Below are 17420 nucleotides of genomic sequence, written 5' to 3'. Positions count from 1 at the left end.
TTTCCTCTTCAACCATATAAACCTTCTATGCCTTTTTCTCTTATTCCTAATTATGTGTGGGGACCTTTATAACATTTATAAAAATGATTTATAACATTTATTGATCATCTAAATTGGGTCTATCTAGTTAAAGAAAAATTTGAAGCAAAACATATTTTCAAAAATTTTTATAATATGGTTGATACCCACTTAATTGTAAATAAAAATTCAAGTGTTTCGGAATGAAAATGGAAATGAATATTTTAATAAAATATTAGGGTCATTTTTACTAGAAAAAAGAACTATCCATCACAGCTCTTGCAATGACACTCTTCAACAAAATATGATAGAAGAAAGAAAAAATAAGCACCTTCTAGAAGTAGGCAGGTCTTTCATGTTTACCACTAATGTACTAAAATACTTATGGGGGGGAAGTAATTCTTACTGCTACATATCTGATCAACAGGATGCCATCTAGAGTTTTGAAGTTTTAGACACCTCTAACAGTTTTCAAAAAATCATTTCCAATGTCTTGACTAACCTCAGATTTATCGTTAAGGGTCTTTGGATGTGTTGCATTCGTTCATTTACATAATCATAATAGAGAAAAGTTAGATCCATAAGTAATAAAATATATTTTTGTAGGATATTCTCCCACACAAAAAGAGTATAAATGTTTTGGTCCTACAAGAAAAAAATATTTTATCACAATAGATGTTACTAAATCCCAAAACTTTTTTAGTCCTCCTCTTCAAAGGGAAGAAGGAAATAAAGACTCGATATTTGAAAAAAAAATATTGAAAAAACTTCTGATAGTTCCACAAATAATGAAATTGCAATCTTTAATCTTGGTATTCTAGATAAGGAAAACAAGAGGTCAACATTAGTACCTGAACACAAAAAAAAGACTATGAAAATAGATTATGCATGCTTCAATGATGAGAGGTTATTCGAAAAATCTTACACTAAGAGAAACCCGATTCAAGGTAAGAAAGATGTAGCTACTTCTCCTCAAAGCCAAGAATCAAGATTTGAATAATCAGGTACAATCTCTAAATCTGTAGAATTTGAGTTTTTTCCATTCAACAAGTGCATTTTGACCCTCTAGATCTCCCTATTACTCTTAAGAAAGGAACCCAATCATGTACTCACACCCTTTATCAAATTTTTTATCTTATAAGAATATATCATCTTCTTACTATACTTTTGTCTCACAATTGTCAAGTGTGGATATATCTAAATTTATACAGGAAGCACTAAAGTTTCCTGAATTGAAGAAAACTGTCCTTGAAGAAATGGAGGCTCTAGAGAAGAATGGTATGTAGGAGATGACTGGTTTTTCTAAAGGAAAATTGATTGTTGGGTGCAAGTGGATTTTTACTGTAAAGTTCAACTCAGATGGATCCTTGGAACATTATAAAGTAAGGTTGGTAGTAAAAAGATTTATGCAAACATATGGAGTTGACTATCAGGAGACGTTTTCTCTTGTTATGAAATTGAATACAATTCGAGTGTTATTCTCTGTACTTGTAAATTTAGAGTGGTCATTGTTTCAATTGGATATTAAAAATACATTCCTCCATGGAGAGGTAGAACAGGAAGTTTATATGGATGCATTGTCTGCCTTTAAAGAGAAGTTTAAAGGGAAAGTCTGTAAACTGAAAAACTCATTATATGCACTAAAGCAGTCTATTCGAGCTTGGTTTGAGAGATTTACCAAATTTGTTAAAAAAGAAGGGTATAGTTAAGGACAATATGACCATACAATATTTATTAAACACACTGGTGATGTAAGGATGGTTGTCTTGATTGTATACGTGGATGATATAATATTTACTAGGAATGATAATGATGAGATCTGTAGGTTGACAAAACATCTTGTCTCAAAATTTGAAATTAAGGATTTAGGGCCTTTATATTACTTCCTAAGGTCAAAGATGAGAATTTCTGTGTCATAAAGAAAGTATGTTCTTGACTTATTAGAGGTGATGGGCATGAGCAGTTGCAAACCAAGTGATACACTCATGGATCCTAATCGAAAGTTGAGAGATGCTCCTAAAGGAGTTTCAATTGATAAAGATAAATATTAACGTCTTGTAGGAAAACTCATTTATTTGTCTCATATAAGACCTGATATCGTCTTTGCAGTTAGTGTCATGAGTCAGTATATGCACTCACCTTATGAGGAAAATCTGGAAGCTATATACAAGATTCTCAAGTATTTAAAAAGTACACCAAGAAGGGAGTTTTTGTTCAAGAAAAGTAATTAAAGGAGTATAAAAGTCTTCACATATGCAGACTGTGCAGGCTCAGTTTCAGCTAGACGATCAACCTCTGGGTATTGTACGTTCTTATCAAAAAATCTAGTTACCTGACAAAGTAAGAAGCAAAGTGTGGTTGCTAAAAGTATTATAGAAGCTGAGTATAGAGCTATCGCAAATGGAGTTTGTAAGGTATTATGGATTAAAAAAGTACTTGAAGAACTAAGATTAGATGCATAAGCACCTATGAGACTATTTTGTGATAACAAATCAGTTATATGCATTGTGCACAACCCAGTTCAACATGATCGTATGAAATACCTTGAAATTGATAGACATTTTATTAAAGAAAATGTGGAGAATGGAGTTATTTGTATGCCATTTGTGACTTCTGAGCAACAAACAGCTGATGTTTTTACCAAGAGGCATTTCATATCAAAGTTTGAATCTTTCATTGACAAGTTGGACATAATCAATATCTATGCACCAACTTAAGAGGGGGATGTAGAAATATATGGAAAGAATCAGAAGTTGACTGTATATTTCTAAATTTATTACTGCATATTTTTAGGAGTTATTACTGCATATTCCTAATATTTATTGTTGTAATTTTTAAGGAGTTATTGCTATTGATTGTGTAGTCATTTACTCCTAAAATTAAGAAGAGAAATAGGAATGTAAAACTCTATAAATTGAACATTTTGTACCAACTAATAATAATAGAAAATAAAGAAGAAAACATTTTCTTTTTCCTATATGCATTCACATTTTATTCTTATTATGCATAAAACTAACAAAAATTAAATGTAATTGAAGCAAACACAATGTAACTAATAATAAATTCCAACTTGCACAATTATAAGAAATATAAAAAGTTAGTAAAAATATAAAATATAAATGAACATTTAAATTTGAAAGAAATATAGTTCCTAATCTACATAAAAATCTATAATCAAACCTCATGAACATCAGATTTTGTAGCCAAACACCTTAACGACATTAAATTCTTTTCATGAAAACATTAAACATAGAAGTCATGGTCAACATACAAGTGGACATATAGGCTAAGAATACCAGAAGAATAACTTGCATTTTGGAATGCAATAGAAGAGATAGAGACAGGAAAGAAATGATAGTTATGAATCCTACGAGGATGATGATTTAGTTGTTAGTGAACAAGTAAATACGCTCTTTTGTTCTCTGTCTGTAGTAAGGTGTATACTTGCAGACCATAAAGTGGAGAAGGAAAAAGAACATCATATGTTCCTATCAAAGATCTTTCCTAAAAGACATCTCTATGGAAGCTCTATGCAAGGAGAAACTTAAAATATCACTTGGTCAATATGTTCATTTCATTCTACCAACAAAATTATATACTCCTAAACAATTGTATTTCAATTATTTTTCATATTAAAAAGAATGAAATAGCAAAACTATGCTAAATTTATAGGATAATTCAAATATCTGAGTTTTACATCATTCATTAGTTTAAAACTTAAGACTGAGCTTTTTTCAATGAAGAGAAAATGATGCGGAATAGGTCAAATCTAGATTGCTAAGTAGATTAAAAATTATGTCATCTTAAATATAAAACTATTGCATTATTTAGGAGCTTATAATTATAATTTCGTAACTTTAAATTTTTAATCTTTTTAGTAATTAGTTTTCCTATTTGTTATAGTAATATTATTTTTTAATCTTATTAATATTAGTATTTCTTAATGTAATCTTATTGAAGAAGTACTACTTAAGAAATATTATGAAAATCTCCCTAATCTCACTTTTCAGACATACTTATGCTATTTAATAAAATACTTTTCAATTTCTCAATTTTTCACTTCTGTAATGCTATTAAACCATGAAGTGTGATCCTTAACACATTTTAGATGTGATATCTAGAATAGATAGTAGGAATAATATCTACATTTTCATCCTCAAATCTCTAAAGAAGCAAATTAATCCTAATTTGTCCTCCATCACCAAAATTCTAAGCTTACAATCATACTACACAAATTATATATGATACGGTTGCCCTGTTATAAAGAAATGATAAATCATGACAATACTATGCATATTGAGACTTAGATCTCCTTACATCCCAAAATGATGTAGTATCCATCTTCATCCACTCGACCAGCATCTCCAGTCTTGAAGAACCCATCACGAGTAAATGATTCCTTAGTTACTTCAGGAAGTCTCTAGTATTCCCTAAATAGTGATGGGCTTCTAACATAGAGCTCACCCACCCCACTTTTATCAGCTTCTCTCTCATCTTCTACAATCTTGACCTACAAAAGGGAAATGTAGAAGCGTTATCAAAAGAAAATTCTGCAAAGAATGGGGATCATTAGGACGTTAAAAAAAGTTAGAATATTATAAAGCTGGTAAGATCAATAATATAATAAATCTAAACAAAAAACTTTCCATAGATTATCATAAATAGTATGTTTTAACAAGGAAAGATGAAGATGAACTATTATCAGTCTGCATAGGCATAGACTTTCTTATGACCTTCATAACATTACATTTAATGCTAGTTAATGTTGGATCTACAATTTGGCATATGTTACTAATGTCCACTCCGGGGAATGGTTTGCCAACAATGTCTGCCTTTCGTGCACCTCTTATGCGATTTGATATTGCATTGATGAACTAAGGACATGAATTTAATACCATTACTATACGAAATTTTAAAAAGTAGATAACAGCAAAATCTGAATGCACTTCTTTGTTGAGCAAATAGAAAGCTTAGGAAGGAACTTAAAATCAAGAGCTCATACCTCTGTCATGCCATACCATTCCAAAAGCCTATGTCCTGTGATAGTTTCCCACTATTGCATAACAGGCTAAGGAACTGCAAATGAGCCACACATCTAGGAAAAAAGATAAAGTCTTTCCCTTTCTTTTAGGAATTAGATTTGACATTGAAATAAGGAAATTAAGAACAACATTTACAGGACAAACAACACAGTTCTACACATAATTAAGATTCCCAGTTTGGTGGAAAAAGGCGTGCACTTGAGGTCCTATAATACACTGACCATAAGGTGCAACTGTTTTACAGCAAAGGCAGAAGCAAACTGCAGCTCCATATCCATTGATTCATAACCTTCTAAAAGTCGGGTATACATAGGAGGAACCTACATATTACGGAAGCATTAGGCCAGCTGTGAACATCTATGGTGAAAATTGTCTTACAAGGGCATAACATTATTGTAATTTGGATTAAATAAACCCAAATAACAAGGAAAAACTAAAGTTCAAGAGAATTCAAAATTAAAATATGATTTATCCTTATATATCTAAAGATTACATAAGGACTCTACAAGCCACCAGAATTGATGGCCCCTAAGAAAAAAATTAAAAAATCAGAGGTAAGATGAAAAAACATCTTCCTATATTATTTGTGAAAATAAGATGAAAAGAAAAATTTTAAAGGTGTAAAATATGATGATTGTGTTTGGAACAAATAAACTCTTTCATAAAATTCATTATTAGTTCAATTATGGATGAAAATCTAACTCTAAATAAATTCTAACTGCAACCTACCTTGTCAACAGAATGCAATCTCGGTCCTCGAATTTCAAACACCCTATTAAGTTGCACTCCAATATTTTCCTACCACTTGAGTTCTATATATTTTACCTCTCAAAATCTTTGATTGTTCAGCTTTTATTCACGCACACAACCATCATAGAAGCAAACTAGACCTAAAATCAATAAAATGCATTTTTATTGGGTATTCATCAAACCAAAAGGGTATAAGTGTTATTCACTAGTCACGCAGAAGTTCTACAACTCTATGAATGTTACATTTTATGAAAACCAACCACATTATAAAATTGGTATTTAGGGGGCGAAAAATAAACAAGAACTCCAATAATGGGATTCTAGCACTGAATATTCTAATCCTCCTCTAACTAAATTTTTTTAGTTTTCAAAATACATATATCGAGATGGGACACTTGGACCTAAACTTACTCATCATACTGAAAAACCTGAACTTCGAGTTTACACCACAAGGAACAAAAACCACTTGATTAGAGTCATGAATCCAATCCAAATCTACACCCGACATCACTTAATACTTCAGGTAATACATGTTCAAATATCTCCCTTGATAATGTGTAAGATGATAGACTTATTACTTTAAGAGAACAAAAAAGAAATGCACTGATTGTCCAATTCACAATTTTGTTTCATACAAAGGACTATCATTAACTCACTAAGTATTTTTTAGCAATATTGATAAAATATAGATACCAATGATAATATATGAAGTATTAAAAGTTAACAAATGAAAAATTGCAATCATGGAGGAAATTTAATCCTTAAAAAAGAATGAAACTTGGTAAATAACATAATTACCACCTGAAAAACACCCAATCAGCTATAAATAGGTGTTCACAATCAAGCATAATGCTAATGACAATATCAATAGGTTTAAAGATCAATTAATAGCCGAATGTTTTACTCAATTTTATTGAATTGGTTATTAGGAGATATTTTCACCACTAACAAAGCTTAACATATTCGGATACTAATGTTCCTAACTGCCAATGTGGATTGGTCACTATTCTAACTAAATGTGAAAAGTATTTTTCTTAAAAAGAACAAGAGAAAGAACTCTAGCAAGAGATACTACCAGATTATGAAAGTCAAGTGACTACCAGAAAAGTTTGCGGACTCAAAAAGTTCCTATATGAACCCAAACAATCTCCAAGAGTATGGTTCAATAAATTCACTAATCAAGAGATTTGGATATAATCAATACCAAACATATCATACTATATTTGTCAAGCATGATCTTTTAGGAAAAATGACAATTCTCATTGTATATGTAGATGAAATAATAATTATAAGAGATAACACAAAGGAAACATTTACACTAAAAAGATCTTACCTAAAGAATTTTTTATTAAGAACCTAAGAAATTTCACATATTTCTTTACAATGGAAATTGCTAAGTCAAGGAAAGAAATCTCAGTTTCTTAACGAGAATATGTATTGGATATTCTAAAAGAGACTGAAATGCTTGGATACAAGCCTACAAACACACCCATAGATCCCAATATTAAACTGTAAAGTAAAATTGATAGTGTTTTAGTTGACAAAAAAAGGCATCAACATCTAGTGGATAAATTGATTTATCTCTCACATATTAGACCAAATATTTGTCGTCAATAACCCAACTGAAGAATTTATGGAACCAATATTTTCTCAATTACCTAAAAAAGACAACTACACAAGAAATATTTTTCAAGAAAAACAGAAGTCAATAAATTAAAAAATATATGATAAAAAATCCACCTCTGGAGACTATACATGTGTCTTGAAAAATCTAATTACTTGGAGAAGTAAAAAACAGTCAGTAGTATCAAAGAGTTATGATGAGACTAATTTTAGAGCTTTAGCACATGGTATCTGTAAAGTAATGTGTTATAAAAGATACTGGGTGAATTGAGAATTCTCTCTTCAAAGTCTATAAAAGTGTTATGTTACAATTAATTCACAATAAACATAGAAAGAACCCAGCTCATCAATTGAATTAAGCATATGAAGATTGATAGATATTTTGTTAAAGAGAAAATAGAGCCAAGAGCACTATCCTTATGACATATTCAATCTTGTCATCAAATCGTTAATATTTTCATCTAGGCATTACCTAGAAAGATTTTTGAAGAATTGAATTCTAAGATTGGTTTGCTCAATCTTTTCAAATCAACTTGAGGTGAAGTGCAGGAATCTTATCCCATAAAATCCAATTCCTAAAAAGATTGGTATATTTAAGGATATCTCTTTATAAAGTACAATCATAGTGAACTTTCATAATTAGAAAATTTTTTACTTTTATGGAACTGATTTATATTTAGTTTTCTACTAAAGTTTTCTATAATTTTATCTTATAATATTCAGATGTTGTAAATTAGTGCCATAAATAAAAATTTAATAAATAGAAAATTTAGTTACAAACTTTCAGTTTATTAGTCAACTATTTAGTAAAGTTTCATGAGCTTCATGCTAAAACTATACTTATTCCTGCAAACACAGTTATAGCATCATTAGTCTTCCTCCCATTTACTGGATATGATTCACGCCATCTCTGCCAGATTCCCCTCTCACTGAATTTTGGCATAAACTCGACCTTCAAAATATGACAGCAACTGTTACGCCTAAATTTTCAAGAGCAATTCCATTACATGTTTCCAATAAAAGTCTTGCCGACTAAAATATCATATCAGAAATAAAAGAAAGAAAGAAAATCGAACTCCAAGAGAAACCTAATTAGAGTACTTACTATTAAACCAACATAAATAGGAGCAAACAAAGCATTGAAAAGCCCATGAACATTTATATGTAAATTAAGGACAAGTAAGTCATAAACTTTCCAAGTCAAGTATATTCATAGAAATAACATTTATAATAAATGAGTACAATCTATAATAGCATGATGAACAATTACTATAACAATCTAGGTGATAGAGTTTGATGGATATGATGTAAGGGTAGGCAGTGCAGAAATTGATCGTTTAATGTATATTCCCATGCTTCTGCCAACATTTTTACCTGCATCTGAGCCAAAGTCCTAGGAAATATTAACAAAAATATCGAACATTACGAATTGCATAAAAAGAGAAAACGGATGCAGAACAAAAAGATACCAAAGTAAGTATGTTTTAGTAATAAGAGACATTTATACTATTATAATATTTATATATTATTGAGGTATTTGGCTTATTTAAAAATTATTAGCTATAAATTTATTATTAGTATGAGTCTATTATTTACTTATTTTTTATTTCAAACTATTCAATTACTTTGCTATTTTCTATTAGTAAAATTCCTATATAGAAAGAGTTTTTACCTTGATTGTATTTTGACACGTATAAATAGAGCATAGTAATTTAGTTATTAGGTACATTATTCTTATAATTACTATCTAAAACTAAGGTTTCCAATTGAATTTCTCACCAAAAAATTGAAGATTGAGGACCCAAAATCGATGCATCTCGATCAATGTTCACGGATTTTGGGATTCTGAAGCCTTTTGCTGACAAATTCAATTGGTTTGACCCAATTCAATTCCACATGCCCAGTTCAACCACCTTCAAACCACATCCTAACATTTCCAAACTGGTTCTTAAGGTTATTAGGTGAGCTATTTCACTTTTTGAAGTTAGTTTGGTCAAATTCACATTTTGGAAGTTTGATAATTTAAACAAGTGAATTAATGTTTAGTCATGCATTCTGTAAAAGTTGTTTGATTTAGGATGTTAAGATTTCCAATTGGGCTGTTGTAAGAGAAAACAAATGTAATGCTAGTAGTGTTATGGCATCATGCAGTAAACGACTTGAATGGTGGATTACGAACATTAATTATATGTTTAGTCTACCTCGTAATTCAAATAGTGAACTTATTCATCTTTTGAACCGAAAATAAGTATTTTTTTGTAAAAAGTATATCAAGAACCATTTAAGATAATAAGAAATGAAAATTTTCAATTATCAAGAGCCTTGGTAGGGGATCAACTTCTCAAGCACTCAAATGACCATATGAAACTTGAAGTTTCTTATTATTATGTGAGCTAATTGGAATAAATGCACTAGGTATTACTTATGATGATATGGAGACGAAAGATTTTTGAGCTAACTGTTTCTATATTTAAAATATTACGTGAATAGACAAGACAATCACATGTTAAAGAGATTTTATTCTTAAAATAGTTAAAAGAATTAGGCTATATCTAGTAATGTTGAATCTTGATTGTGAAGAATTAATTGTGAAAATGTTCAAGCACTTCATGAAGTCTATCCAACCTCAATGGGACAGTTGTCTCTCTTATAGATAAGCGATTATGATCAATTTTTGCATAAAGCGATTATATATTAGTAAAGTTATCCAACCTCAATGGAGAATTGTCTTTGTTCAGAATCCCTTGTGGATTAGGTGTGAGATTAGAGGGCTATATGCGAAGGTATTTATGGGCTGCTGTAGGAGAGGAAAGAAAAGACTATCTTGTGAGATGGGAGTTTTGTTGTCAATTTAAGAGTCGAAAAGGTTTTGATATTAGGTATCAGAGATCAAAAGACATATCTCTACTGGCAAAATGGTTTTACCATTTACTACGTGAACAGAATTCTTTGTGACATGAGGTGGTTGGAAGCATCTACAGAAGAAGGAAGGATAATGATGCGAAACCCAATATCAACATGTAATCCAAAACTCACACAATAATAATTAGCACCGGTAGATTGTTGGAGAAAAAATATTCTATTTTATTTCTGATACAATCTATGTTGTTATTGTAGAAATTTGGGTAAAACTATTTTCTTTATTTTTCCACTCCTTGTGTTACAGATGATGCATATATATATACAAATTTCCTAAGTGCAATTAGGAAAATTACCTTTAAAGTAGAGATTCTAAATAATTACAACATTAATAGAGAAATTAACTATATAGGAAAATATCACAATTATTTAGGAAACCAAATATTCATGTCAACACTCCCCCTCAAGTTGGTGCAAAGATATTACACATGTCAAACTTGCATACCAAGTTCTGAAGAGTTTTGTTGCAAAGTCCTTTGTGAATATATCTGTCACCTGATTGATAGAAGACACATAATGCAAGCATAAGAAACCATCAACTACTTTCTCTTTTATGAAGTAACGGTCAATCTCAATGTTTTTTGTCCGATCATGTTAAACTAGATTTTGGATAATATTAACGGCTGCTTTATTGTCACAAAACAATGATAGACTTCTTTTAAATAGTTTTAATTCCTTCATTAGTTTTTATAACCATAATAATTTAATACCTCTTGAGCCATTACTCTATATTCTGCTTCAACACTAAAACGGGTACCTACATTCTGTTTCTTACTTTTCCATGTAACCAAGTTACCGGCAACGGTTGTGCAATAACCGGTAGTTGACCTTCTATTATCGGGAGATTCAGTCCAATCAGCATCTGTAAATTCTTTTATCTTAAGGTGGTCATTTCTAGAGAAGAGTAAACATTTTTCAGGTGTAGATTTAAGATAGCATAATATTTGAAAGATTGCATGTAAATGAGTCTCATGAAAATTATACATGCAAATGAGTCTCATGATAATTATTCATGTACTGACTCACTAGGCTAACTACATATGCTATATATGATTTGGTATGTGAAAAGTAAATGAGTCTTCTAACCAATCTCTGATATCTTTCCATGTCAACTGATATACCACTACCAGTTTGTAGTTTATGATTACTTTCAAAAGGGGATTATATTGGCTTGCAACCCATCATACCATTTTCTTCTAACAAATATAATATATAATTCCTTTGATAAATGAAGATTCCTTTATTAGACCTGACAACCTCAATTCCCAAGAAATACTACAATTTTTTAATATCTTTAATTTTAAATTCTCGAACAAGAAATTTTTTTAGTCGAGTTATCTCCTTTGTATCACCTCTAGTGACCATAATATTATCAACAAAAATAATGAGAATAGTGATCCTACCCTCACAATGCTTGATGAATAGGGTATGATCAGCATTGCTTTTCTTATATCTGAAAAAAATCATAACTTTTCTGAACCTTTCAAACAATACTTTTAGAGACTGCTTTAATTCGTACAAAGTCTTTTTCAATTTGCAAACCTTCTCTTGTATTCTTTCATCTTCAAATGCAAGTAGAATTTTCCTGTATACCTCTTCCTCTAAGTCTCTCTAGATGAAGGTATTTTTTATATCAAACTGGTGTAAGTCCCAATCAAAATTAGCTACACATAATAGTAATATTCTGTGTATGAGAATATCCAACAAAAACACACCTAAAAACTCTAGGTCCCAATTTATTCACATTCCTAACATGAACAAAACAAACACATCCAAACACTTTTGGAGGAACAATATAACAATTTGTATTTTACAAAACTTCTAGAGGATTTCAAAAATCAAGAACCTGCAAAGGCACTTTATTAATGAGGTAGGTCGCTGAGAGAACGGCATCGCCCTAATAACTTTTAGATAGATTAATAGTGAACATTAGTAACCGAGCTACCTTCAATATGTGTCTATTTTTTCTTTCAGCAATCTCATTCTATTCACTAGTGTAGGCACAACTTGTCTAGTGAATTATCATATTTGACTCCAAGTAAGTACGAAACTCACTATCCATATACTCAGTACCATTGGCAATTCTTAGAATCTTAACTTTAACATCAAACTGTGTACATATTATTTTATGAAATAATTGTAAGTATGAAAACACATGATTTTTCACCTTCAACAATGAAAATCACGTTACTCGAGTACAACAGTCAATAAAAGTAACAAACCAACGATGACCAAATAAAAAGATAGTCTTAGCGGGTCCCCACACATCAAAGTAAATAATCATAAATAGAATAAAACTTCTGTTATTACTCAAATAATAAGAACTCCATTTATATTTAGCAAGTTCACATGCATCAGAAAATAAAGAATCCATGAAAGTTTTCTTAAACAAATTAGGATATAACTTTTCTAAAATAAAAAAGGAATGGTGTATCAACCGCCAGTGCCATTATAGTATTTTTATATTGACTTCTGTATTTTCAATAGTGGCTTGATTCCCAAAAACTTGTAACTTCTGTTCAAGACTTATAAGTCATTCTTAAATCTATCAGTGTTAATTCTATTTTCTATTCGAAGATCCTGAAATGTACAATAATTAAGGAGAAATTCAATTTTACAGTTTAGATCTCTAGTAATGACACTAATAGATAAATACCTGTTAGGAGAACTAGGTATATATAAAACTGAAAACAGTGTAATAGTCGAGGTACAATTAATGAAATATGTTCCAGACACAAGAGTGTATGACTCATCTACTATATGAGCATTTTCTCCTTTAAGACAAGAAAAATAGGTTAGAAATTCAGTGCAAGAATCTGTCATATGTCTGTTAGTTCCAAAATTTATAATCCAAATATCATGAGTAGAATAAAGAGGGAGAGAAAAAGTACCTGATTTGATTATATTTGATATACCAATAGTTGTTGAAGAATTAACTTGAGACAGAATGCACATCAAACGGTGAAATTCTTCGATTGAAAAAGTTCCAATTATTTATGTATTAGGTGCTTCATTTCCTTTAGCCAAGTGTACTTGAGCTCTCATATATCCACCTCTCTTTTCCCCACGACCTCTAGTGTGTTGTTCATGCAATTTTAAACAAGTCTCTTTAGTGTGTCTCATCTTGCCACAATAGTCACAATTCCGTAGATCTTTGGAATGATAAGACTGAGCAATTAACCCACTTTTCTCAACTAGTACTATGTGAAGCATGATAATTCTTCTACTTTTTTCTTAATGAACATAAGAATAAGTTTGTTCTAATAAGGGAAGGGGATCTTTACCAAGTATTTAGATCCATCTAATCATATTCGACATTCAGGCCAGCAAAACATCATAAATTCACTCATTTTCTATCATTTTTTGAAATTTGACAGCATCTCTTGAAAAATCTGCCTAAAATTTTTGATAGTAATCGAGCTCCTGTCATAATCTACTAAGTTCAGAAAAATACTAAGAGATAGTCAACTCTCCTTGTTTTGTGCTGTAAATTTTATTTTAGAGTTCATAAATTCGAACATCATTACCAACGTATGAGTATGTAAGAGACACTACATTCCATATTTTTGCGGCAGTATTAAGCAGCAGATAAGTTCAGGCAATATGAGATTGCATGGAATTAATGAGTCAGGACATTAGTAATGAGCTTTCAAAGTCTCATTTTTGATATTCCAAACCACTACATCTGGTTTCTTTTCATCGTCAGTAATATAACCTTACAATCTTCTAACTTTGATAAACAATAAACAGGATCACGACCAAGGTAGATAATTAATTGTATCAAACTTTATGAGATTTATTTGCAGTGACGGGTTGTCAAAATTAGGGACCAGTAGTTTCTTTACATCTGTCATGTCTGAATACTAGACAAGAAAATAACAATAGAAAGAAATGAACTTCACAGGGATAGGACAAGCTTTTAAAGTAGCACAGAAGCCACAAATCAAGAAAACAACACCACGAATCGAAGAGGAAGAGAAGCAATTCCGCAAATCAGCAGTTGTGAAACTGAACAGATCGCGACCACGCATGAATTCGCAAAAAAAGGAAGTTTTGTGCAACTGAACAGAAAAGAAAAAAGGAGCCCGCCGTGAAATCAGCAAACACCATGCAAATTTGGTTGTCTTATGCGACCTGAGGCAAAGCTGCTAGGTCGGTCGAGACCAAAGCTACAATCGAAAAGAGATGGTCCAACAAAGAGAGCCAGGCATGAATGAGAGAATCGAGTCGGGTCGGGTGTGCGATATGAAGAAATGCAAAGCAGCTGCTGCATAAAGAACCGGACGAGCAGCCATGCGCGACCGAGAGAGTCGTGCACGACCAGAGAGAGCCATTCGTGAAAGAAAGATACAAATTGAGTCGAGTCAGGCGCGTGCGAAAGAGAACTGTGAAGCAGCTACTATGTGTGATCGAATAAGCGAAGATGTTCACATAAGAAGGGCGGTTGGAGCAAGACGATCAGGTAGGACGGAGATGCTCACTGAAGAAGACCGGTCGGCCAGCAGTGAGTCTAAGATTCCATTTGGGTGGGTGTCTGAAAATATTCAAGGGTTTGAATGAAACCTTAAAAATGATTAAAAAAAATCCTAAAATACCCTTATTTCGCTCTGATACCATGTAAAAAATTAGGTAAAATATTTTCTTTATTTTTTTACTTCTTGTGTTACAGACGACCCATATATATATACAAATTTCCTAAATATAAATAGGAAAATTACCTAGTAGAGATTCTAAATAATTATAACATTAATAAGGAAATTAATTATATAGGAAATTATCACAATTATTCAAGAAACCGAATATTCATGTCAACAATTACAACTGGAGTATATAGACATAATTTCTACCTACAGATAAGGAAATTGACTTTATAGTAGAGATTCTACTTAAGTCTAACTAATTACATAATTATGGGAGAGATTATGAAAAGGTTTATATAAGAAAAAATATCTCAACTAATTAAGCAACATAATATTTTATTCAACACTCTCCCTCAAATTGATATATGCCCAACTTACAAACCAAGTTATAAAGAGTGTTAAAACATTCAAGAATATTTCTTGTACATAATAGTATGATTATCTTTCTAAATATATAAGCATAATTAGGAAGAAAATTATTAGAGTAATTTACGTTGGTTACCATATATAAATCCGTCTACATGTATATCTATCTCTACTTTTATTTCAATAAAACATAAGTAAATATTCAATATTCATTTCTCTAATTTTTATATGGTATCAGAGTTGGCGTTAGGGTTAAGGCTTTAAGGATCAAATTACATCAAACAAAAAGAAAGACAACCACTGATCTTTGACTAGTTTAGAGTGCGGCTAGCATGGTGGTGTATGCGAGAGAAGCCAAGGAAGCGGTTTATGCGGCGTTTTAAGGCTGCATGCAACGAGATTGTAGAGAAGAGCAATCCCGTGCATGTTGGGTTCTCATTCGAGGATAGAAGAAATAAAGAAGCTCGGTCGGCCGGTTCTGTGCACAAAACCAGAAGACCGAATAGGGAAAAGGCATGACTGAGCAGATCGCACGATAGCAAGCAATTCTCCGCTCTCCAGCGCGATTTGGGGCATTTTTATGAGTGTCATTCTAGATTAGGGCTTGCATTGGAGTTCTACATTTATTTTCGGCTGAAAGAAGGTTGTTTGGTGGCTTCAGGAGGTGGCGCGTGAAACTCCAACAGTGGCATGTAGCTCTTCGGCGACAGTGCATGCAGCAGCGCAGATCCTCCGATGGTTGACAGTGAGGTTCTTGTAGGGTTGTTGATACCCATATGTGAAGAGATAATCTATTTTTTTTCAAAATTTTTTATATATTTGCAGTGTTTTTGGTGTGACTCTAATTGTCGTGTTTGAGCATTTTTGGGTGATAATTTATGGATATTCTTGAGTTAAGAATGAGTGGTAACAAGTTTTCAGTGAGTGAAATAGTCCCAATCATGTCAAAGATCGCTTAACATAAATTAAATGGAATAAATTATATAGAGCTGAATAAAACTATTAAGATTTATCTATGCAGTGTTGACAAAGATGATCACTTAACTCAAGACCCTTTCACTTATGGAACAAGACAAATCTGGCTAAGAGATGATGCACGGTTGTTTCTCTATATTAAAAATTCAATTGATCGTAAGGTAATTGGCTTAATTAATCGTTGTGAGTTTGTTAAAGAACTGACAGACTATTTAAATTTTTTGTATTTAGGCAAAGGAAATGTGTCCCGCATGTATGATGTTTATAAGATTTTCTATCATGCTAATAAGGAGGCCAAATCTCTCACAGCCTACTTCATGAAATTTAAAAAAATATAAGAGGAGCTTAATGTACTTTTGTCGTTCAGTACTAACATCAAGGTACAACAAACACAGAGAGAGCATATGACCATAATGAGTTTTTTGACTGGTCTTCCATCTGAATTTGATACTGCTAAATGTCAAATTATATCTAGTTCTAAGATCGTATCTTTTCAGAAAATTTTTAGTAAAGTATTACGCACAGAGACTACTACGCCTAATCAGTCTCCTAATGTTCTTGTTACTAGCAAAGAAGAAAGAAATAACAACAGGGGAAGAAACAGAACAATGAATAATCGGTATAATAATTCAAGTAATATCATATATTATTACTCTCATGAGTAAGGACATACGAAGTGGCAATGCAAGAAATTATAGAATCGGAATTAGAGAACATAAATTGCAAATATTACTACTGCTGCTACTATTAATTTCTCTTATGAGAAAAAAATATTATGGTTTCAACCGACGAGTATGCAAGGTTCTCTCAATTTCAAGAATCTTTAAAAGAATACACACTAGCAACTACTTCTGTTGAATCAGGTAAAATATGTTTTGTCTCCTCATCAAACAAATTAATGATTGATTCTGCTGCTACAGATCACATGACAGGTAACTCTAATATCTTCTCTAACTTTCAATCACACAGAGCACCCTCTCCTATAACTATTATTAATGGGTCAACCTATAATATTTAGGGTTCTGGGACTATAAAACCAACTTCTGCGATTACCCTAACCTTTGTTTTAATTCTACCCAAACTTACT

The 17420-nt window shown here is 31.5% G+C and overlaps 1 protein-coding gene and 1 long non-coding RNA gene across 2 annotated transcripts in view; one reads left to right on the top strand and one right to left on the bottom strand.

Annotated features, from left to right (window-relative positions):
• Nucleotides 1-17420, bottom strand: part of LOC110824700 (putative CoA ligase CCL8) — a 46000-nt gene that overhangs the window by 13325 nt on the left and 15255 nt on the right. The window contains 7 exon segments of the mRNA XM_088218119.1: nt 4336-4522; nt 4794-4892; nt 5021-5113; nt 5282-5380; nt 8269-8385; nt 8539-8591; nt 8738-8807. Coding sequence (XP_088074245.1) covers nt 4336-4522; nt 4794-4892; nt 5021-5113; nt 5282-5380; nt 8269-8385; nt 8539-8591; nt 8738-8807 — 718 coding nt within the window.
• Nucleotides 14215-16258, top strand: LOC110824710 (uncharacterized). Its single transcript, XR_015818527.1, has 2 exons — nt 14215-14878; nt 15597-16258. It is a non-coding gene; the product is annotated as an uncharacterized LOC110824710 (long non-coding RNA).

This window comes from Carica papaya, chromosome 4 (genome assembly GCF_054855325.1).
Source record: "Carica papaya isolate Zhongbai chromosome 4, ASM5485532v1, whole genome shotgun sequence".
In the NCBI taxonomy this organism is placed as follows: Eukaryota; Viridiplantae; Streptophyta; class Magnoliopsida; order Brassicales; family Caricaceae; genus Carica; species Carica papaya.
This window is presented reverse-complemented; position numbering and strand designations above follow the sequence as displayed.